The 23,198-nt window shown below is 39.9% G+C and overlaps 1 protein-coding gene across 6 annotated transcripts in view; it reads left to right on the forward strand.

The window, feature by feature from the left end:
* LOC136864144 (serine/threonine-protein phosphatase 4 regulatory subunit 1) overlaps window positions 1-23,198 on the forward strand; it is a 1,196,145-nt gene that overhangs the window by 1,081,170 nt on the left and 91,777 nt on the right. For all 6 annotated transcript variants that reach the window (XM_068226182.1, XM_068226183.1, XM_067140780.2 and 3 more), the window contains 3 exons: window positions 4,861-5,147; window positions 7,644-8,124; window positions 20,903-21,110. In XM_068226182.1, the coding sequence (XP_068082283.1) occupies window positions 4,861-5,147; window positions 7,644-8,124; window positions 20,903-21,110 (976 nt within the window). The remainder of the gene's footprint in view (window positions 1-4,860; window positions 5,148-7,643; window positions 8,125-20,902; window positions 21,111-23,198) is intronic.

Consider the following 23,198-nt stretch of genomic DNA (forward strand, 5'->3'; position numbering starts at 1 on the left):
AAAAACAATAACAAAAAAATAATTGAAGAACACTTTCAGTATCTGGGGAGAGTTTATGGAACTCGGGTAATACTCTCCTTCAAAGGATGTTGATGTTACTGGTCGCTGTTCATCATACGCACAATGGGACTAAGGGTCTCAGATTCTTGTAGATAAAATATCTTCATAACATCACTTTTGGGGGATGTTTAGGTGTTTGTTCAATATGGGCTGTGAGGTTTTACCTGATGTTTCTTTACACACATAAGGAACATGCAGACCATAAACTTCAAAATGGCTTTCATCTGAAAATATTATCTTCCAATCTTCCAGAGTCCAGTATTATGTAGTTTAATCCATATCAGTCACATTTTGTGCATAGCATCCATCAGGAGCTGTCTCTGTGCTGGTCCATCAGATTGGTGAACAGTTGTAATGTGGATATTTCGCCCACTCTGACTTAAATGTTTGTTTAGGTCAAGAGTCTGGGGTTTATTTTACGCTTCCTAATGAGTGCATGGTCTTGTTTTTTGTGTAATCTTGCGCTTTCAGCCACAGTTTCCTTCCTTCAACAATAAAAGGGACATGGTTTCTCAGTATCACTTCAAAATTTAATTTACCACAGCACACTAACAACACATGAAGCACTTTGTCTTTTGTGTCATCGAGGTGTTTTCCGCTAATGTCACAAATTTTTAACATTTCCACAAGGTGATATTGATGATTAATTTTCAGTACAGTAACATGACACAATACTGAATAAGATGTTACCAGGAGGCATTCAGCTAATTACTGCATTATAAAGAACATCCAGTGATGCCCAATAATGGTAGCAATAATGCTGCCATACACCTACAATGCAGTTAGCATGAATGTGGGGACAATATTTAATGCACAATTCTGCCGACATTAATTAGAAATTACTGTGTTAGGATTCATTTTTGTGGGTATGTATGTATGTATGTATGTATGTATGTATGATTTTGCTGTGCTGCAAAGCAGAAATTTAGCTAGAGTATGAACATTACTTTGGGAGTGTTGGGTAGGGTGTGTGTTGCATTTGAACTGATGCTTAGGTTGTACGTCCACAGTTGTGTAATTAAAACCCTGGTAAGGTCAGCTGACGTATAGAGAGCGCTTAAATGTAGAAAATCCTTGCCACTGGATTTGATGGCATGTTTCAGAATCATAAGTTATGAATTTCATTATGGTCCGTATTGACAATTGATCACTATCAAAGGGTAGGAAGGGTCCACCTATTCAATACCATTAGAATGTATATTGTCTTATAAAACTGGGACTCGTTTCGACTCCATATACACTGACTGACAGAGCAAATGCAACACCAAGAAGGAGTGGTCAGAACTTTATGCCAATTGCAGGGTAGACTGACGTCACTGAGGTATGCTCATGATGTGAAATGCGCCGCTGTGCTGCGCACGTAGCGAACGATAAATGGGACACGGCGTTGGCGAATGGCCCACTTCGTACCGTGATTTCTCAGCCGACAGTCATTGTAGAACGTGTTGTCGTGTGCCACAGGACACGTGTATAGCTAAGAATGCCAGGCCGCCGTCAACGGAGGCATTTCCAGCAGACAGACGACTTTACGAGGGGTATGGTGATCGGGCTGAGAAGGGCAGGTTGGTCGCTTTGTCAAATCGCAGCCGATACCCATAGGGATGTGTCCACGGTGCAGCGCCTGTGGCGAAGATGGTTGGCGCAGGGACATGTGGCACGTGCGAGGGGTCCAAGCGCAGCCCGAGTGACGTCAGCACAAGAGGATCGGTGCATCCGCCGCCAAGCGGTGGCAGCCACGCACGCCACGTCAACCGCCATTCTTCAGCATGTGCAAGACACCCTGGCTGTTCCAATATCGACCAGAACAATTTCCCGTCGATTGGTTGAAGGAGGCCTGCACTCCCGGCGTCCGCTCAGAAGACTACCATTGACTCCACAGCATAGACGTGCACGCCTGGCATGGTGCCGGGCTAGAGCGACTTGGATGAGGGAATGGCGGAACGTCGTGTTCTCCGATGAGTCACGCTTCTGTTCTGTCAGTGACAGTCACCGCAGACGAGTGTGGCGTCGGCGTGGAGAAAGGTCAAATCCGGCAGTAACTGTGGAGCGCCCTACCGCTAGACAACGCGGCATCGTGGTTTGGGCCGCTATTGCGTATGATTCCACGTCACCTCTAGTGCGTATTCAAGGCACGTTAAATGCCCACCGCGACGTGCAGCATGTGCTGCGGCCGGTGGCACTCCCGTACCTTCAGGGGCTGCCCAATGCTCTGTTTCAGCAGGATAATGCCCGCTCACATACTGCTCGCATCTCCCAACAGGCTCTACGAGGTGTACAGATGCTTCCGTGGCCAGCGTACTCTCCGGATCTCTCACCAATCGAACACGTATGGGATCTCATTGGACGCCGTTTGCAAACTCTGCCCCAGCCTCGTACGGACGACCAACTGTGGCAAATGGTTGACAGAGAATGGAGAACCATCCCTCAGGACACCATCCGCACTCTTATTGACTCTGTACCTCGACGTGTTTCTGCGTGCATTGCCGCTTGCGGTGGTCCTACATCCTACTGAGTCGATGCCGTGCGCATTGTGTAACCTGCATATCGATTTGAAATAAACATCAATTATTCGTCCGTGCCGTCTCTGTTTTTTCCCCAACTTTCATCCCTTTCGAACCACTCCTTCTTGGTGTTGCATTTGCTCTGTCAGTCAGTGTATATTGGGTCTTCTTCAGCCATGCTCCAATTGGAAGACATAAGCACACATACAACCAATAATAATATAAACACAATGACACAATTTACAGTCTTAATTTAAAACATTACCCGGCGAGTTGGCTGTGCGGTTAGAGGCACGCGACTGTGAGCTTGCATCTGGGAGATAGTGGGTTCGAATCCCACAGTCGGCAGCCCTGAAGATGGTTTTTCGTGGTTTCCCATTTTCACACCAGGCAAAATGGCCACGGCCGTTTCCTTCCAACTCCTAGCCCTTTCCTATCCCATCGTCGCCGTAAGACCTATCTGTGTTGGTGCAACGTAAAGCCACTAACAAAAAAAAATTAAAACCTTGATGAGGTCCAAACGACATATCCAAAACTTGAAACTAAATTACACAGCAAAACTGCTGTGGTTGACGCCGAACTATTTCATCGTTCCTACAGCAGCCGATGGTCTTGAGTTGATCTGGGAATTGGTATCCTTATCTGTGTAGACGAGCAACTTGATTGATAATTTATGTTTGTTCAGTAGTAATATGGGTAATGACTTATGTAGCTTTAAGGGGGACATTCGTAATTTGCATAGGTATTTGAAGTGAAACTGCATCTGTTGTCACTTACAATTACTTTGTACTGACCGAAACTCCACTCAACATCACAGGAAGTTATAGGGATCATTCTAAACCTTGCAACGTCTTCAGGAGGTAAATCCAGGCAATTTCACAGTTGATTCACCACTGAAAATTGCACTGGTTTTGCACATATAATTTATATCCTGGATGCTTGGCTAGCACTGTGTTTAACTTCACTTTTGCAACTTCCCCAACTTTTCAAGTGTAGCATTTGAGACATTCAGTCACATCCCTTACAGTGGGAAGGCTGTTGGGGGCTTTTGGGTAGTGTGTGTTTTTTGCTTTTGGAGAGCTTTTAATACTGTTGTGGGGCAGGAGAAGTTTGTTTGGATTTATGTCATTCTTCACTATTTTGTCACCAACAATTGACCTAGCGAATTCAACTGAAGCAGCACTGTCAGAGTCTGAAACACGTCATACATTCTTGTTAGCTTCAGTTTTAACTGGATAGTATACTTCTGCATCTGACCGTGGTGCCTATCAAGTTATGATTGGTTTGGGTAGCAGTGCCATATCAGGGTACATGTGTCTCAAGAATATGCATCCCACTAAAAGCCTTCAAAAAACCTTTCTACATTCATGATATCAAGAGGTCCACTTTCGGGTGACTAGGTTCAATAAGTTCTGTACACTGATGAATGGCATGGGCTGCTCAGATGAAGTGAATCAATTTGGGACATATAACTTTCAGTGCTTCACCAGCTTTGACCATATATAGAAACAGCACATTTTAAAATCTGATACCATTCTGCCATAGAATTGCCATGCCATCATTGAATTCTGGGGCTTGATCAGGAACATACCTAGAAGATTTGTGTACTCAATTCAGCCGGGGGGGGCAATACCTCCTTTTGATCATGTAATCAACATCCAACAAGTTGCAGTACATTTTTAAACTTTCATAATTTAATTCATTAATTTTGGTAATCAGGAAATCTGCCAGATTCTGCTTTATTTAATTTTAAAAAAGGGTATCTTCTTAAATCAAAATATTTTAAGCATTGTTATCTTTGGAATAAGTATGCAAAGATTATTTTATTCTGTAATGATGTTTTTAAAATTAAAATAAATTTTTCTACCTTAAACTGATATTCTCTTTAAAATATCAAGTTTTAATGCTTTTTTTGGAGGGGAGTGTACTTTTTCCACACAGAGGATTTTCTGTTAATCTACTGTAGTATGAAAAAACATTCAAATGCATTTGGGATTCAGGCCATCAATTGGAGAAACAATTTATGTAAAGGTTACAAGTTTGGATCATTTTAAAATGGAATACTCTATGCTTTTGTCATCTTAATAGGTACTTATATCTTGATCATTCTTGTAATTATCGTGTCTGTAATTAATTACACTGTGCGCACTTATATTCCAATGTTACTTTGAAACAGGTAACCATAAATGGACAGTGAGTTGTTGTGACATGTAGATATTCATTAAAAATATATGAAAGTTTGATAAGTGTGTGTGTATGCATTTATTAGTTGTCTAATCATCAATGGTTCTAATTTCAGCTGCCTCGTTTTGTAGACCTGTGTGCAGACGATGTATGGGGAGTGCGCAAGTCAACAGCGGAAGTCTTTGTTTCTGTTTCCTGTGCATGTTCCTTATCTGTTCGCAAGAATACACTGGCACCTGTATTTGCAAACTTACTTGTGGACCAGTCACGATGGGTCCGAATGTCCGCCTTCAAAGCTCTTGGGCCCTTTATCTCTACTTTTGCTGATCTTAGTGTCACAGGATTAGGCTACAATCAGCATGGAGATTTAGTGCTCATGAATCCAGAGAAACTTGAATGCAGGTACGTCACTTATATGAGCTCTAGAATGACTGATTCACTTTTGTAAAGTATAACTATTATGAAATCTCTGCGAGGCATCGGAGTTACTATTTCGTGAATATATTTCATAGCTATCCTTTTGCTTCCTCGTTGGGAAAGAGAATCTATTTCTAATTTACATGTAAGCATGTACTGAGATATCCTTGTTGCTGTGCAGGAGATACATAGCATTCTGAAATATATTAAAGTGTAGCAATTAGTGATCTTACGTAAACAATATTCAGATAGTCTCCCTTAATAATATTTTATTTTACAGCTTTAATAAATTTATAATTGTTGGGTTTCTCAGTCTGTCAAAACCAATTCTGAATAAATAAATTTATAAAGTACCTGAAACAGAAAACATATGGTAACATTATACCTGAAAAGAGAAAGCACCTTAATTAAAATTGAATTGCATGTTTCGTTCTTGAAAGAATATCACCAGATTCTATCAAGTCACACTCAAAAATATTTAGAAATGTAGAAACATGTTTATTGCTGTTTAAATCCTTAAGAACTTGAAATGCCCTTCAGATCAATGGGAAACACTTAGAAGGTGGAAATTTTCTAATATCTTGGCTCCCATCTCCAAACTGATGGTAGTATCAGTGGCAATTTGTGAGCAAAAGTTAATGCTAATCGCCATAAGACCTATGCACTGGTGGGAATTCAGTGGTGTACTCTGTATCAGATGAGTGCTAATCCACCTCAAATCTACGTGTCAGTCATCTGCCCTGTTGCTCTGTTGCACTGTATGCAGCATGTTGGACAGCAACACCAAGAACCATCTCCGTGCCATGGAAATGCAAATGCTCCAATAGATACCTAAATAAGGATTTGCAGAATGTTGGCCAGCACCCAGAATGTGCATTTGATCAAACAAAGTTTTCATCCGAGATCTGAACAATGGACTCTGCACTTGCGGGAACACACTAGGTTGAAGAATATATCAGATGTCCTGGAAAAAGGTAGTCTAACTATCCTGGTACTGATAATACCAGTCCAGACATTTAATGTCCAATGTACAGATTATGTCATGTGTTGTGTGTGGACTTTTGTGAACTAGAAATGGGAACTGAACATACTTTCATGAGTAAACAGTGCTTTCTTCTCTCCATAAGGTGTACGGAAGGAAGTTTGCACAATTTGTGTAATGTATAATATTCATGGCTGGAACTCCCACACGATGAGGGCATTTAAAAGGCAATGTGTTCTAAACTCCTGTGTAGCATTACTTGTAAAAAGTGTTTTCTTGAAGGACTGAGCGAGTTGGCCATGCATTTAGGACCACACAGCTGTGAGCTTGCATTAGGGAGATAATGGGTTCGAACCCCACTGTTGGTAGCCCCGAAGATGATTTTTCGTTGTTTCCCCATTTTCATACCAAGCAAATGCTGGGTCTGTGCCTTAATGAAGGCCACTTCCTTCCCACTCGTAGCCCTTTCCTACCTCATCATCGCCGTAAGACCTGTCTGTGTCAGTGCAACGTAAAGCAAATTGTATTGTTTCCTTGAAGGATCAAATAGACAGCCAAATGATCGTCAACTTGTCTGATGACCTCGTGTATTGAAGCGTAGATTATCTCCAAGAATTTTAAGAATATTTCTTCTAAGGATCGAATTGCCTAAATTGTTATCGATCTCTCTCTGCCAATGGATCTGGTACAATGTGGCCCACCCCTTTCATATGTTGATCAAATTGTCTGATGCTGAATAATTGCTAGCAACAGTACACCACTTTCACAGTACTACATCAAATTTCTTTTAGAATTTAGTTCGCTAGAGGTCACTTTGTCTTTGGAGAGGAAAAAATAGAGAATATACTGTTGAATTTTATGAACAATAGAGAGGCACTGAACATTGTTCATATGGTGTCTTGTTTAATATCAGTGGATAATATGTGCACCTGTTTGCCTGTAATGGAAAATGGCCTATCTTTGAATAATAATAGTAACAATAATGTTATTTGCTTTATGCCTCACTAACTACTTTTACGGTTTTTGGAGACACAGAAGTGCTGGAATTTAGTCCCGCAGGAATTCTCTTACGTGCCAGTAAATCTGCGACACGAGGCTGACGTATTTGAGCACACTCGAATACCACCGGACTGATCCAGGATGGAACCTGCCAGGTTGGGGTCAGAAGGCTTGCTCCTCAACCAACTAAGCCACTCAGCCCGGCGGTCCTATCCTTGATATATTTATAATGACCTCTGCTATAATGCCTCAAAATCAAATTGTTACTTTTGATATACCGTAGAGGTATCACTAAAATGAATTTCACTTCTTGCTTTATCTTCCTTGAAGAATATTGTCACCGTCTCTAGTACACTTTCTACTCTGTCTGTGTCCATAATTTATCTGATATCTGCCAAGAGATGCAATATTAATATTATATAGTTATTATAAATAATAATGAAATGACTTTACTTTTGTGAAATTTGTATTTCATTGATTTCTTGTTTATTTGTTTACAGACTTGGTAGCAGTGAGGCTGAGGAGAATGGTAGTCAGAGCATATTGGCTTTGAACCCAGATGGTGTGGTTCAATGTGTTCAGGAGGAGAATTCTATTTACTCTGCAAGTACATCTGCTAACAGTAATGAGACTTCTGGAACAAACTGTTCTTCAGGTTCAGGAGAAGAAACTGAGAAACATATTACTAGTGAAACTGCAGAGACTCCAGAAAACCAAGAATGCCAACAGCTGCGTGTGAGTGACTTAAGTGGCCAGTTGCGTATACATGCAGAAAGTGGTGTGAAGACTAATTTAAGTGACAACAACAAATTTAATACATTCCAGTATTGGCGAGTACCAATACCTGAAATAGAACTTGATATTAGTTTAACAGATAACTGGAGGCCCACAGCACTCCATGTTAAAGCCAAGGTAAAAGATGAAACGACGTTACGTACTTATGCTTCAGAACTTCAGCTCAACATGGATGTTGATATTGATGTAAGTGTCAGTCTAGTGATTATTTCCAAATCTTTGTGTGCGAGTGAATTATTTGTTTTCATACATTATTATTAATGATGATAATATTACATACAGTGTATCAGGAATAGAATTTTAGTGTGTGGATGTCCACATGTACCATGTTTCTTCAGATGCTCTTGTCATATCTCTTCAGTCGCTCCACTAGGAGCTGATCCTTTTTAAGAATTGTTCAGGCACAAGTTTGTATGTTCAGTGGTTTGGTAAGTTATCCACAGTGGTGAATTGCATCCTAATATAATGGGTATGTATGTTCATCTGCTTTTAATTTTTGAGGGTCAACACTGTCCAGAGATGACCAGATTCTTCTGCATGCAAAGTCGAAAGCACTTGGAATACTCTTTGGATGGAGTTTCAATCATTCCTCAATTTTTATAAGGTCTGAACTGGAAGTTTGTTCACATCAATATAAGAGATGACCTGAAGAAGTTCCAGTAGAGTATGTTTCAGTTTCATTGATTGTACAATTTATTTTATGTCACTGCTGGACAATAGAGTATAAGAGGACATGTTCTTGTATGAAAATATAGTGATTCTCAAGCCTTTTACCATTGTGTTTTCTTCCTAGCTTGTGTTTCATGGAAAATATTTTTTATTTGAATTGGATATAATACAGTGAGGAACATTCACTACATTTTGTCTAGATCTCTTCTCTGGAACTTGATCGATTATACTTCTTTTTAAAAATTCAATTTCAATATTAAAATGCCTCACACAAGTTCTTCTTGTGTGTTGGGGTTCATGTATTACCTGACTAAGGATTTTTTGTTGGAGAATTTCCCTTACATTGTTGGAGGGGGTTGCTTTTTGATCATTCATGTGATATATATAATTCAAGCAATCTGCATATGTTAACACATTGGTTACTCATATATATACCTAATAGCAATAATGCTGCACTTCGTAGTTTTCTTGATGACTAATCATACACTATGCCTACTTTTCACTCCTGATAGGAAATTTAAGTAATCCTTTACATCTGCTGTTTCACCTTCTGCCCAAACGCTAGTAATGCCTAATAATTTCATTTTGCTGACTTTCCCCTTAATTTCCACTGAATGCTAATTTATTAGGAGGTGGGATTGTATCGCTTCCATACGTCAAAAACTTTTATGTATGTATGTGTGTATTGTTACGAGCAAAACAGTATCTGTTTTATTACTGTAATTTATTTCAGATGACCCAATAAATACACACACACACACACACAATTCCATTCGGCCATGAATGACCACTCTCATTAATTGCTGTCTGTTTACAAGTCTCTCTTCCTTTACACAGCAGGTGGTCTGGCCCATTGGTATTACCTGGGCTCGCTATAACCCTTGCTTTCATTTATCCAAGTCCAGTCACCCCCCATACAGCAGCTGCAGGCAGAGAGCTGGGTTTGAACACAGCGAGACTGGCTACACAACACATGATGACTGGTCCTTCGTTTGATTCCAGAGATTTACAGTCGAATGCAGTGAACTAATTAACAGCAACAGCTCAACAGTGCTAAACAGCAGGACAGTACTCACAAAACAACCATTAGCGCTGTTCCGATTACATTCACAGTTGCTTCCCTCGCCATACTTACTAACTGTCTGCGGCTAGCCTCCCTTTTTATAGCACGGTTGATGTGAACCAGAATATTCCTGAAGTGGCTAGAGGCAGAACATTCTCATTGTATCTCCCAAAAACTTGCAGATAAACCAACCGTCGAGAACAATGCACGGAAAGACCGGCCCTGTCCTCCAGGCCGGCTGGGAGATCCCCGGTCATCTGACTCGCTAGCCACCTCCAGGAAATACCGAAATACACTAGTGTCCAAAAGTTAAGCATAAGTTACGAGTAAGCAGGGCAACAGGAAATAGACCGCGAACGCACGACATATGCACCTACCAACCTTACATGTTCGCTCTGTGTAGGAAAGGAGTTTTCCCTGCTTTGACTAGCAGCGTAACCGCAAGGTGAACACAGCCATTGCCTGCGCCCCATATTCCCTCAGTCGTGTTTGCCCTGTTATAGTGTGCGGAGTGTAGCTTCGTGGTGAACGTGACAACATAAAGGCACAACAATGCCATTCGGACCCGTTTTGCAGGGTAGAATACTCGGCCGCCTGGAAGCAGGCTAGACACAGACCGAAGTCGCTGTATCCTTGAATATGCCACAAAGTGTCATTTCCAGGCTTTGGACACGATTTTGAGACACAAGAGATGTTAGTCGTAAGCCAATACCAGGTCAACCAAGGGTAACCACCCCACAGCAGGACCGATATCTGGCCTTAACCGCCCGATGAAATCGGAGTGCACCTGCAAGACAATTGCCGGTGGAACTTGCAGCCATCTCAGGGGTTGCCGTTTCCCAGCAAACTGTGTACCAGAGGCTCAGAACAGCAGGGCTGTTTGCCTGACGTCCAGCGGTGTGCGTCCCGTTTACTGTGGAGCCGTCAACTTCGAAACTGGACCATGAATGAATGGAGGCATGTGCTCTTCACAGATGAATCTCGCTTCAGTTTGCAAAATGATTCCTGTCGCCCATTAATCTGGAGAGAACCGGGTAGTCGATACAACCGCAAGAACATTGTGGAGCGGAACCAGTATGGTGGTGGTGGCGTCATAGTGTGGGGCGGCATCATGTTGAATGGCCGTACGGACCTGCACATCTTCATGGGTGGTGCGAAGAACACTGTTAATGCTTGGAGATTCAGGGATGAGGTACTGAGACCACATGTTCGACACATCAGAGGTGCAGTTGGTTCAGACTTCCTCTTAATGGACGATAATGCCCGACTGCACCACGCTGCTCTGGTGGATGAATTTCTGCCTGGGGAAGACATTCATCGCATGCTAGTTGAAATTTTGTAAGTTGAACCACTCAAATGTTTAAAGCGAACCATTAGATGCATGGTCATGTGGTACACCAAATTTCTTATGAGGACGTGAGATTGGTGGCATTTCACAGTGAGGGACTAGCCGGATGGCTGATAGCACATTAGGATAATAAGCACAGAATTGGTTTTCCAGGTCATACCTAACGCTTGTCATAAGAAAATCAATCATTCAGATGATTTGATGGTATATGCCATACTACATGGATAGTGAAGGTTAAAAATTTAAATGTCCCATTATCATGAAGGTTGTACAGCAGAGTTTTGGTACCCATTTTTGTTTCGGTTGCCTATTTTCATCAGTCACTACTGATCTACATTTAGGGTAGTCACCCAGGTGGCAGATTCCCTGTCTGATGTTTTCCTAGCCTTTTCTTAAGTGATTTCAAAGAAATTGGATATTTATTGAACGTCACCCTTGGTAAGTTATTCCAATCCCTAATTCCCCTTCCTATAAATGAATATTTGCCCCAGTTTGTCCTCTTGAATTCCAACTTTATCTTCAGATTGTGATGTTTCCTACTTTTAAAGACACCACTCAAACTTATTCTGTCGGCAGCCCTGAATTTGGTTTTCCATGGTTTCCCCATTTTCACACCAGGTAAATGCTGGGGCTGTACCTTAATTAAGGCCACATCCGCATCCTTCCAACTCCTAGCTCTTTCCTCTCCCATCGTCGCCATGAGACCTATCTGTGTTGATGCGACATAAAGCAAATTGTGCAAACTTACTCGTCTACTAATGTCATTCCACGCCATCTCTCCAGTGACAGCTCAGAACATACCATTTATGAAATGTCCAATAATGGACCAACTATATTGGAATTACATACCACTTAGTCAAGCAGTTCTCCTCCTTTCTCCAAAGTCTTCCCAGCCCAAACTTTGCAACATTTTCGTAACACTACTCTTTTGTCAGAAATCACCCAGAACAAATCGAGCTGCTTTTCTTTGGATTTTTCCAGTTCTCAGATCAAGTAATCCTGGTGAGTGTCCCATACACTGGAACTATACTCTAGTTGGGATCTTATCAGAGACTTATAATTATGCTCTCTCCTTTACATCCTTACTACAACCCGTAAACACCCTCATAACCATTCCATTTACGTGATTATCCCAATGAAGATCTTTCCTTGTATTAACACCTAGGTACTTACGGTGATCCCCATAAGAAAATTTCACACCATCAATGCAGTAATTAAAACTGAGAGGACTTTTCCTATTTCTGAAACTCACAACCTGACTTCTTTTAACCCCGTCATCATCAACCATTGCCTGCTATCCAACTCACTACATTATCGAGGTCATTTCGCAGTTGCTCACAATCTTGTATCTTATTTATTACTCTATACAGAATAACATCATCCGCAAAAGGCCTTATGTTTGGTTCGACTTCTTTACTTATATCATTTATATATATATATATATATATATATATAAGAAAACATGAAAATACTGCCTTGAGGAATTCCCTTCTTAATTATTACAGGGTCAGATAAACCTTCACCTTCTCTAATTCTCTGAAATCTGTTTTCTAGAAATATAGCAACCCATTCAGTCACTCTTTTGGCTAGTCCAGAGGTGCTCAACTGGGCACCTGTTGAGGCTAGCCCATTGCGGCCGGGCTCGCGTGACGTAAATGTGGTCAGCAAGCATATGTTAGAGTGAAGCAAGAGAGCAAACACACTTTGCAGGGAAGGGAACAGTTCGATTGTGAGTATGAAGCTCTCCTCCACTACTCAGCGAATGCTGACTGAGGTACAGTATTGTTTTTTTCAACGCTATAATCGCAAGAAAACCTACCTTTTCAAGATATCCCCCTTTGATTTATACTGTGATCAATATAAACAGTCAGTTTTATTTTCTTATATTTATTCGTTCCAAGAAAACTGGCACGTTATAATGGGAATTACAGTATTTTCGTTTAAAGATAGTTAAATTCCTGTTATTCATTAAGCAAAAAAGTAATATAATTACATAATGCAACAATAATTTTGCACAGTGTTATAGTGTTGCGTGACTTTCTCTGTTCACTAAATTTCTGAGAATAATATTTAAAATTTGACAGGCGTTCCATGATAATAGCTAGGCTCTAAATGACGAGGGGGAGTTTCATCACAAGTGAGGACATAGGTATTTACTATCCAAAATTAAAGTACAACAACAAGAACAATGTAAATGTATTTTCAGATAGCCTTCAAATAAATAACCTCATTGATTTTATTTCCGGTAAGCATGATTGGATTGTTGGTGAGTTTATCAGATAATTTAAACCCAAACAACCACAAGCCACAGCTTATCCACCTTAACTCTGTATTATATTATATTACAGATGTTTCTAGAAGCAGTTTTAGAAATGTAATAGTGAGAATTGTGATTCATTAGTACATTATTAAAATATTCGAGGTTGTACGTCTAACTCTTAATTGTATCCAGTCCAAATATATAAACTGGGCCAATGACTTTAGATGTTAGGCCCATTTAAACAACAAGCATCATCATCATCAATACATAAACAGCAATGAACATAAATAACTTATTTCTTACAACATAGATTGAAAATGACGTGGATTTCTGACCTCTTTCTTTCATTTTCTGCCTCCATTTCAAACTCGGGTATCGCAGCAGTGATTGAGAGCGACTGGGAGAACTTCACCCATCTTTCACGGCCTGTAACGTACCCACAATGTCACTGTGATTCAATAGCATACGCTGCACTCATCGCAGTGTTGGGCGCTCGCGGGATGGAATGCACAGCGTGAGCACCTCTGGTCTAGTCCAGTTCCACTCATTTCTGCCAGTAGTCTCCCATGATCCACCCTATCAGGTGCCTTAGACAGGTCAATCGCGATACAGTCCATTTGACCTGAATCCAATATATCTGCTATAACTTGCTGGAATCCTACAAGTATAACTTCGGTGGAATAACCTTTCCTAAACCCAAACTGCCTTCTATCGAGCCAGTTATTAGTTTCGCAAACATGTCTAATATAATCAGAAAGAATGCTTTCCCAAATCTTACAAGTCAGACTGATTTTCAGCTTTATTTTCAGCCTTTCTTTTATACACAGGGGCTACTATAGCAACTCTCCATTCATTTTGTATAGCTCCTTTATGCAAACAATAATCAAATAAGTACTTCAGATATGGTACTACCATATATCCCGAACCATTGTCTTTAGTATATCCCCAGAATTCTTATCAATTCTAGCTGCTTTTCTAATTTTCAACTTTTGTATCTTATGTCACTGTTATCATAGGTAAATTTTAGTACTTCTTTAGTATTAGTCACCTCCTTTATCTGGATATCACCTTGTAACCAACAATCTTTACATACTGCCGACTGAATACTTCTGCCTTTTGAAGCTCCTCGCATCCACACTCCCCTTGTTCATTAATGATTCTTGGAATGTCCTTCTTGGAACCTGTTTCTGCCTTAAAGTACCTATACATACCCTTCCATTTTTCACAAAAATTTGTATTACTACCATCATGTTATCCTTTGCTGACTTCTTTGCTAGATTCAATTTCCTAGTACCGGTACTGTATTTACGCGAATAATACCTGCATATTTTTTTAAAAATTGAGGCACAAAATTGGGGTGCAGGTTGTATTTGAGTCAATGTTGGCATTTTTTTCAAAATCAGCCCTCCTAAAGTTAGGGTGCGGGGATTATTTGCGTAAATACGGTAAGTTCCTTCAATTTCTTCTTACTTTTACAGCCATTTCTAACTCTATTTCTTTCCAGTCTGCACCTGCTTCTTAATCTCTTTATTTCTTTGTTATAATAAAGTGGGTTTTTACCATTCCTTACCACCTTTAAAGATAGAAACCTGTTTTCACATTCCTCAACAGTTGCATTGAACCCAGAGTATTTTCACATTTTTATTTACCGTTTTCCATCGATCATAGTTACTTTTTTTAAACTCCCCCATGCCTGCTTTATCAGCCATATAGTACTCCCTAATTGTCTTACTTTTCTATCACATTTATTTTTAACTACGACAAAAGCAGCTTCGTGATCACTAATACCGTCTGTTACTTCGGTTTCTCTATAGAGCTCATCTGGTTTTACCAGCGCCACATCAAGAATATTCTTCTCTGTAGTTGGTTCCATCACTTTCTGTATCAGCTGTCCTTCCCATATTAACTTATTTGCCATTTGTTCGTCATGCTTCCTGTCATTCGCATTACCTTCCCAGTTGACATTTGGCAAATTGAGATCTAGAAAATGAGACAATGTGTCTCATAGTGCGTTGACACTGCCTGTGGCTCCAAGTAGCCTACGCAGTGGCTTCCACCTTATGCGCTAGGCAGATCAGATGTAAGGCTTTTCAGGCGTTTGCTCTTTTAACCAGCGTTTCGTCTTAGGTCTGACACTAGACTCATCAGAGTGGGATGTGTCGGACCCTACCCATTGACGCTGGGGTGTATGCAGGGGAACTTATCTAATTCCCTCCATGGGAACTTAGAATTTCCATGCTCTAGGCATGCGTCTTGTTAGGTGTGCCATCCGCCAACTGATGAGCCCAACTTAACACACTGGGGCGAAATGCTGGCAGCCAGGAATGAGTTATTATGTTACTACTTAGCACAAACAGAAATGAAAATTGCAAGTTCAAAATTTGCAGGAACTACTCAAAAATTACCAGCAAAGCTAAATGCGTAGACAGATAATTATTAGTACTATTTTATCCTACTATGGTCTAATAGATACCGGGTGAGTTTGCCGTGTGGTAAGGGGCACGCAGCTGTGAGCTTGCATCCGGGAGGTAGTGGGTTTGAACCCCACTGTCGGTGGTTTCCCATTTTCACACCAGGCAAATGCTGGGGCTGTACCTTAATTAAGGCCACGACCGCTTCCTTCCTACTCCTAGCCCTTTCCTATCCCATCATCGCCATAAGACCTATCTGTGTCGGTGTGACGTAAAGCAGCTTGGAAAAAAAAAGCTCTAATAGATACACACAAAAGATACACACACACAAAGGTACACATGAATACAGCAGGCAAGATACTATGTAATATACCGTATCTCCACTACAATTCTCAAATGAAATGTGGTTATATGATTTTTACAGCTATTGGATTACCATTATTTTCCCTACTATGCAGGATGGAGAATAAGTCTCCTTAAATGCTGAAAAGTAAAAACTTCTGTCATAACTATGCTGGGGACTTGAACTGCAATATTATTGGGATATAGGAATTTGATTATTAACTGTTACTCGATGAATAAATGAAAGTACAAAGTATGCCGGGGACTTAGAACTACAAATTATCGGTATAGAGTAATCAGCTGATTCTTGTATTTGTTTACTCAACTTCCATATACTCTTTGATCTTGTCAGAGTGCAGCCAATAATCGTCAACAATCCAAAGACTGTTGATTAATTATCCAGTGAAAAACCGTGTATTCTCTTTTAACTTCTTTTTAAATCAAAGTTTACAGGCATATCGTATTATTTAATTGAATAAATTATTACCTTCTTGATAGTTTGAACGGATATCTATACGAAATACCAGAAAAGCTGCGGAAGTTACAACTCCTTATGATAATCTGCCTTTGTAGGTATTATACCAATGAACCTACAAATATTTATTAAAAATTAAAAAAGTTGATATTATTACCTAAATTATTTCCTAAACCTAAATTTGAAACAAAGTACACCTAGCTAGCCTACTTAACCTAGAAAACATAATCTACTGAACACCAACTGAATTACTTGATCATCATCATCATCATTTCCCTTTATCCAGCTGTAGCCAGGTAGGGGCAAATATGGTTCCTCTCCATTTTCTTCGGTCTTTCCACCACTCCTCCTCCAACACGTCCCAGTCTAGGTTTCTTCCTATAATACTGCGTTGGATTGTGTCCGTCCATCTCGATCGTGGTCGTCCACGGCCTCTCCTTCGTTGCATTTGCATTTCCATCACCTTTTTTGGCATTCTTTCATCACTCGTTCGCTTTATGTGCCCAAACCATCTTAGCCGGCTCTTCTCAATTCTATCATTCATTTTTTCCACTCCAATTTCTTCCCGGATTTTCTCGTTCCTTATTTTCTCTCTTCTACTCTTCTGTGTCATACTCCTCAAGAACTTCATTTTGGCTGCCTGTATTCGACTCTCATCCTTCTTTGTCATTGTCCAAGTTTCTGCCCCGTAAGTAGTTATGGGTACGTAATACATCTTTTACATAGTTTCCTTTGCTTCCATTGGCACATCTTTGTCCCATAACATGTTTCTTACACTATGATAGACACAGCTTCCAGCTTGAATCCTCTTACTAATTTCAGCATCCAGTCGAGCATTCTCCATTAATTCACTCCCCAGGTATTTAAATGTTTCCACCACTTCCAGGGGCTTGTCTGCAAGTCTAATTTGACCTTTCCCTTCTTTCTCCCCTCTAGTCATAACAAGGGTTTTACTCTTCTCTACACTTATTTTCAACCCACATTCTTCTATTTTCCCATTCACCACATCCAACTGTTCTGGAACCTTCCTGTCGTCTTCTCCCCAAATCACAATATCATCTGCAAATAACAACATGTTCATTTCTCTCCCTCCATATTCTGCTTTTGCTGTTCTCATGATGTCATCCATTACTATTGTAAACAGGATTGGTGACAGAACACTTCCCTGCCTCAGCCCACTAGTTATTTTGAACAAACTTGTGTTTGCACGCAACTACAACATTCCTTGTACATTGCTATGATCATTTTTATTAATCCCTGTCCAATTCCTTTTTGCACCAGACTGTCCCAAACTTTAGTCCTGGGGACACTGTCATATGCCTTTTCAATGTCGATGAATGTCATCACCATATCATTCCCGTACTCCCATTGCTTTTCTATAAGCTGTCTCATAATGAATATGGGCTCTATTGTTGACCTTCCATGTCTGAAACCAAACTGATTTTCCAGTATCTGATTCTCAACCCTCAACCTTATCCTACTTTCCAGTATCCTCTCCATTATCGTAGCAACATAGGATTTTATAGCTTATAAAATTCAAATAAATATTACTGCTCTCAATTTCTACCGACAAGCACTAAATGGATCACACACACTCAAAATTAAACAATTTCAGTAGGTTTTAACTACTTTATCACTACGATAATACAAGAGCACTCTCAAAAGCCGACCATTCACAAGCGTGTCCAACAATGGAACTACCAACGCAATGGAAATGTTATTTTGCTTCCTTTATTTTATTTTCCCCCTTTGGAGTTTTGTAGTATATTGTTGATAAATGTAATTAATTATGTCTGGACAATTGCTACACTGTTGTTAACTACTTCTATCATGTGAAGTACAAAGCAACAATTTTATAGTCATGTGACAGAGCAGGGAGCATCAATGAAACAGGTGAATATGTATTGGTAATATCCAACATCTGTCCATTAAATACTATAATACCAAAATTCTATTGAAAGTGATGACCAGCTTTCCAAATTTCAACTACAGCTCCTATAGAAATATTGAAAGAGGAGGAGAGAAGGAGCAGCAAAATGAAAGGGTGTTGTTAAGTACAGACCCTTTGGTGCATAACTTACCTTACCGTTCATATTATTAGTACATCAGTACAGCAAGCTATGGTTACACAAGCTACCTGCCATTTTTCTGTTGGAAGCTTCCAACTTTTTCATTACATTGTACCCAAAGGTTCTTCAATTTCATTTTTCTCTTTTGTTGCTCTTCCGCCGAGATGTTGTGCTGTTTAGCAAGATGTGTGTCTGGATTCTCTCTCACGTGTGCAACTTTTTTCCTGAAGATGATTCTCTCTGAAATTTCTTCGGGGTTTATGCCTCCTGCCTTTAAATCTTTGTGCACTTCTTTAAGCCATTGGGGAAGAGATTTCGATTTTTCCTGAAGAGCAAGTATTCTATACGCCCATTATCTGGGTTCATTATCTTTGTCCTTTAAAGGTCAGCCTTGTCTTCATCATTCTGGTGATAATGTTCTCTGTTCTCTGATACAGTTCCCTATTGGAACTTGGATGGAATGTAAAACCCTCCAATACTGCCTTGGGTCCTAGAATTTCCCTGAGAAACTTATTTTGTGGGATGGGTGGGATCTTTTGTTTTGGCTAATGTATCTGCAGCGTAGAGGCATTTCTAGCCTGACTGCTGTACAGTAGTCTCTCAGTTTTGCCTGGGAGGAGATCAGTCTGGACCTGTAAGTGTCATGGCACAGTTTAAAAGATATCTCCATCCTCCTTGCTTTTTCCCCTAGTAATTGTTTTTCATTGCCTTTGGGAGTAAGTCTCTTACCCAGGTACTTAAATTTCTCAGTCTTCTGGATGCTTCCCATATGCCATTATGATCTTGCAGATAGGGTCCCTTTTAAACTGAGTCCGTGTATGATGTCTTTTGTCCTCGGGCCATTCTTAGCAGCTACGTTTTATAGTTCTATTTGCTTCACTGCTGTTGGGAACAAAGGCCAGGCTTTGAAATGTGATTCTAGTGATTGTGCAGCCTACTTGTACTTCACTTTGGATCTTATTTGCTGCCAAATCTTTTCTCCATTCTCTGATTACTTTCTCCTTAAAATTAAGGCCATGGTCACTTCCTTCCCGCTCCTAGCACTTTCCTATTCTGTCATTGTCATAAAACCTATCTGTGTCGGTGTGACGTAAAAGAAATGTAAAAACAAATGTTCATATTTCCCATTATTTTAAGTGTGTGTATTGACATTGTACTTCTATCAATGCATAGAATAATACAAGGGATAACTGATCAAACATAGAATACAGTCTAGGCAAAAGAAAAGAGAACAGGCCAATTTCTTACACATTTATTTATTTAAAACACATTAATTTATTTAAATACCTTTAAATATGTGGTGCCACCTTGTCAATACTATTACCAGTCTGTTATATTAGTAGTGGCCGTACATGTTTCAAGAACTCTTCTTCAGCGGCATAGTAATCACTAGCATTCTCTTGTACTTGTTACATCATAAAATCACAATTCTTAATTATGCTTAACTCATTAATGTCCAATAATGGACCAATTATATTGGCACATTAAAATAATTATAAACATTTGTAATAATTGTTGAACTTTCTTGGTTAAGTGATTTAAGAAAAACATTAAATAAATTTAAAAATTTAAACATCTAACTCTAATCTCAGAATATTGTTACAAAACAAAATACACAATACAGTTTTTTGTTGAAAGAGTTTGTATAAAAAATTGTAACTTAATGCGTCGAAAGATGAGTATTAGCAGCTCCTACTGTTGACCCTCTCAATCATTAATTACTTCGTGGTCCTTTGCAATCTTTCTCTTGATGAAAAAAGCTGCCTGTCAAACACTTGAAAAAATCAACCAGACCTTGACTATATATTTAAAGGTGTTTGAATAAATGAATGTGGAATTAATTTTGAGTCAGTACGGACCTAAGATAATTGACTGTTATGGTTAAAATAATTAATTCAAGCCAATTTCTTTCATTAGTTCACTTAGGAATGTGAAGCATGGCCTACCTCTTGCAAAAAAAAAAATCTCTTTATTTTACATTCAGAGTATACATACTCAACAGTTCTCTCTGATATAAGAAGGAGCTTGCTTTAAGATTTTGTTCGGTGTCATTAGGTATGTTTTACAAAAATGCGACTTAGTTTTGGTTTAGCATAAAACCACCCAAATGCAAACTGTACCAGGATGGAGTTTCCATCTTAATGTGGCCAGTCATTGAAGAGCTAGGATCAAGATATTCATCTTCATAAGTCTTCAGAATAATGTAAACTGTTTCGGTTGAATGTTTATGTATTATTTTAAGCCCGTTTCAGAATGATTGAAGGAGTAATATGCTATCTTCATCAAATTACCCATTGTTGCTGACCATAATGCTGTTGCTATTTTAGAATGAGTTGGACAACCTGGCTACGCGATTAGAACATGGATCCTTTGAAGACAGCAGCACGAATAATCCACCCTATCATCAGGCTCAGATTTGTTCTGCTAGTATGGCAATGGTGACTGACACAAATAAGCAGGGTTCCGAGAGTACCACAATCGTAAGCTCGGGTATACAGAAAGCTGTTCTGAGGATCCGACCGAAAGACGGTACAAGTAAGTATCAGTATGGAATTCCTGAATGTCATTATATTATATTCATTCAATTTGGAAACTCTGAGATTATATTGAACTCTCTGCCAGAAAATAACCCCGTATACAAAGATACAATACTGACAGCATTTAAAGTTCATGCAAACCTCTTGTGAAACATTCTCTATTATATTTCTTACTGTTGGATAGAAATCATGGAATGTCTAATTTCTGGTGGGATAACTTAACTAGCAAGTTTTTTTGAAGAATGAGTATAGTGTACTGAACAACACAAGTGTTCCTGGAAACTACATATTTTAAGCTGCTGTACAACAAATATCCCCAAACAGTGATGCACAGAAGTTGAACAGTAGACCACCCAAATACACACCATACCATTTTTGCCTTTGTGTGGTCACTCATTGCAGAGCTATGATGAAGATATCCATTTCATATGTCAGCAGATTAACGGAAAGATGATCAAATTCTTTGTTCCTTATACCGGGTTGTATTTACCTGAGACGAAGACATGTCACTTCTGGAGAACGTCTTGTTTGTAATAATTTTACATTAGTTATAAACGAATAAAAATGTGTTTTAATACATTTAAACAGCTGATTGAAGTGTGCACCAATTAACAAGAAAATTCATGTATTGTCCCTTCAACAGTAGTACTTCAATAGATTTTTAAAGCTCGGGCTCGTGGCCATCAATGTTAAGGCATTCAATTTTTACAATCTTACACCATGCTTAGCCAGTTTGATTCCCATTGGTGGGGAAAAAAGTCACCATTAAAATGTCTGGTAGGGAAGTACAGGTGGTGATATACATTTTCTAATTACTAGATAGGGCGCCAAAAGCCTAGATTCAATTCCAAACCTCTGCTCGGTGCTCATATGGAGTGGGCGCTGTTGATGGTGATTCGTCCATCGGATGGGAATGTTCAGCCTTGAGCACACCCCTTGGTGTTATTTACAGGAGCAGGCTATTTGCTGACACTGGATTTCACCCTCTCCCTACCTCGTCATCATGGGTGTCAGATACTATGACCTGCACCACGTGAAACTACTGTATCAAACACAAACGTAGTCAATTCAAGAAGGTGCTGCATTAAACAATGTAGGTAACTGAAATCCTGTCACGTTTCCTAGCCTCTTCCAGCCCTGCTCCATACCATTTGCCACAATGCCAATGGTCTTTCTCAGGGCCAAATAAACGAATCAGTCTGTGGAAACTATTAAGTATGCAACTTTGCCACATCCCAGGCACTTGGCGCTAAGAAAACAATTACTTCTATGGCATTCGAATCTCCATACCCTCGAACATTGTCCACCATCATATCTCCGACCATGCCCCTGCCAAGTGAGCTATTGTGAGGCTTCATATGCAGTGGGCAGTTCCCAGCCTATATAATACCTGGTCTGTGTGTGCATCTCCTGTTGTAAGGTACATGATCTTCATATCTTGCTCATTTTACAGGAGTACCCATAATGAATTAATAGCGGCACTCACAATTCCTGCTGTATTCAAGTCCATAACCACACATCTCATTATATTTCCCTTGTTTCAGGAGAGAGACAGATTTCAGAATTGTAGTAAACATGGCGGGTCGCATAAAACACGTCGTAAGTTATGAATTTAATTATGGTCCGTGTTGACAATTGATCGCTATCAAAGAGTAGAGAAAGGTCCACCTGTTCAATACTGTTAGATTAATGTTATCTTTTATTAATTTTGGTACTAGTCCCCTTTACCCCAATATGAAAAGTTACTCGTATATTCTATTCGTTCAGGTATAATTTGTGAATCGAATGGGTTCACAACAACCACATAAATGATGAAGTGTCCGACTCGCTGGCTGAATGGTCAGCGTACTGGCCTTCGGTTCAGAGGGTCCCGGGTTCGATTCCCGGCCGGGTCGGGGATTTTAACCTTAATTGGTTAATTCCATTGGCTCGGGGGCTGGGTGTTTGTGCTGTCCCCAACATCCCTGCAACTCACACACCACACATACACTATCCTCCACCACACTAACACGCAGTTACCTACACATGGCAGATGCCGCCCACCCTCATCGGAGGGTCTGCCTTACAAGGGCTGCACCCGGCTAGA

The sequence above is a fragment of the Anabrus simplex genome, chromosome 2 (assembly GCF_040414725.1).
Source record: "Anabrus simplex isolate iqAnaSimp1 chromosome 2, ASM4041472v1, whole genome shotgun sequence".
Lineage (NCBI taxonomy): Eukaryota > Metazoa > Arthropoda > Insecta > Orthoptera > Tettigoniidae > Anabrus > Anabrus simplex.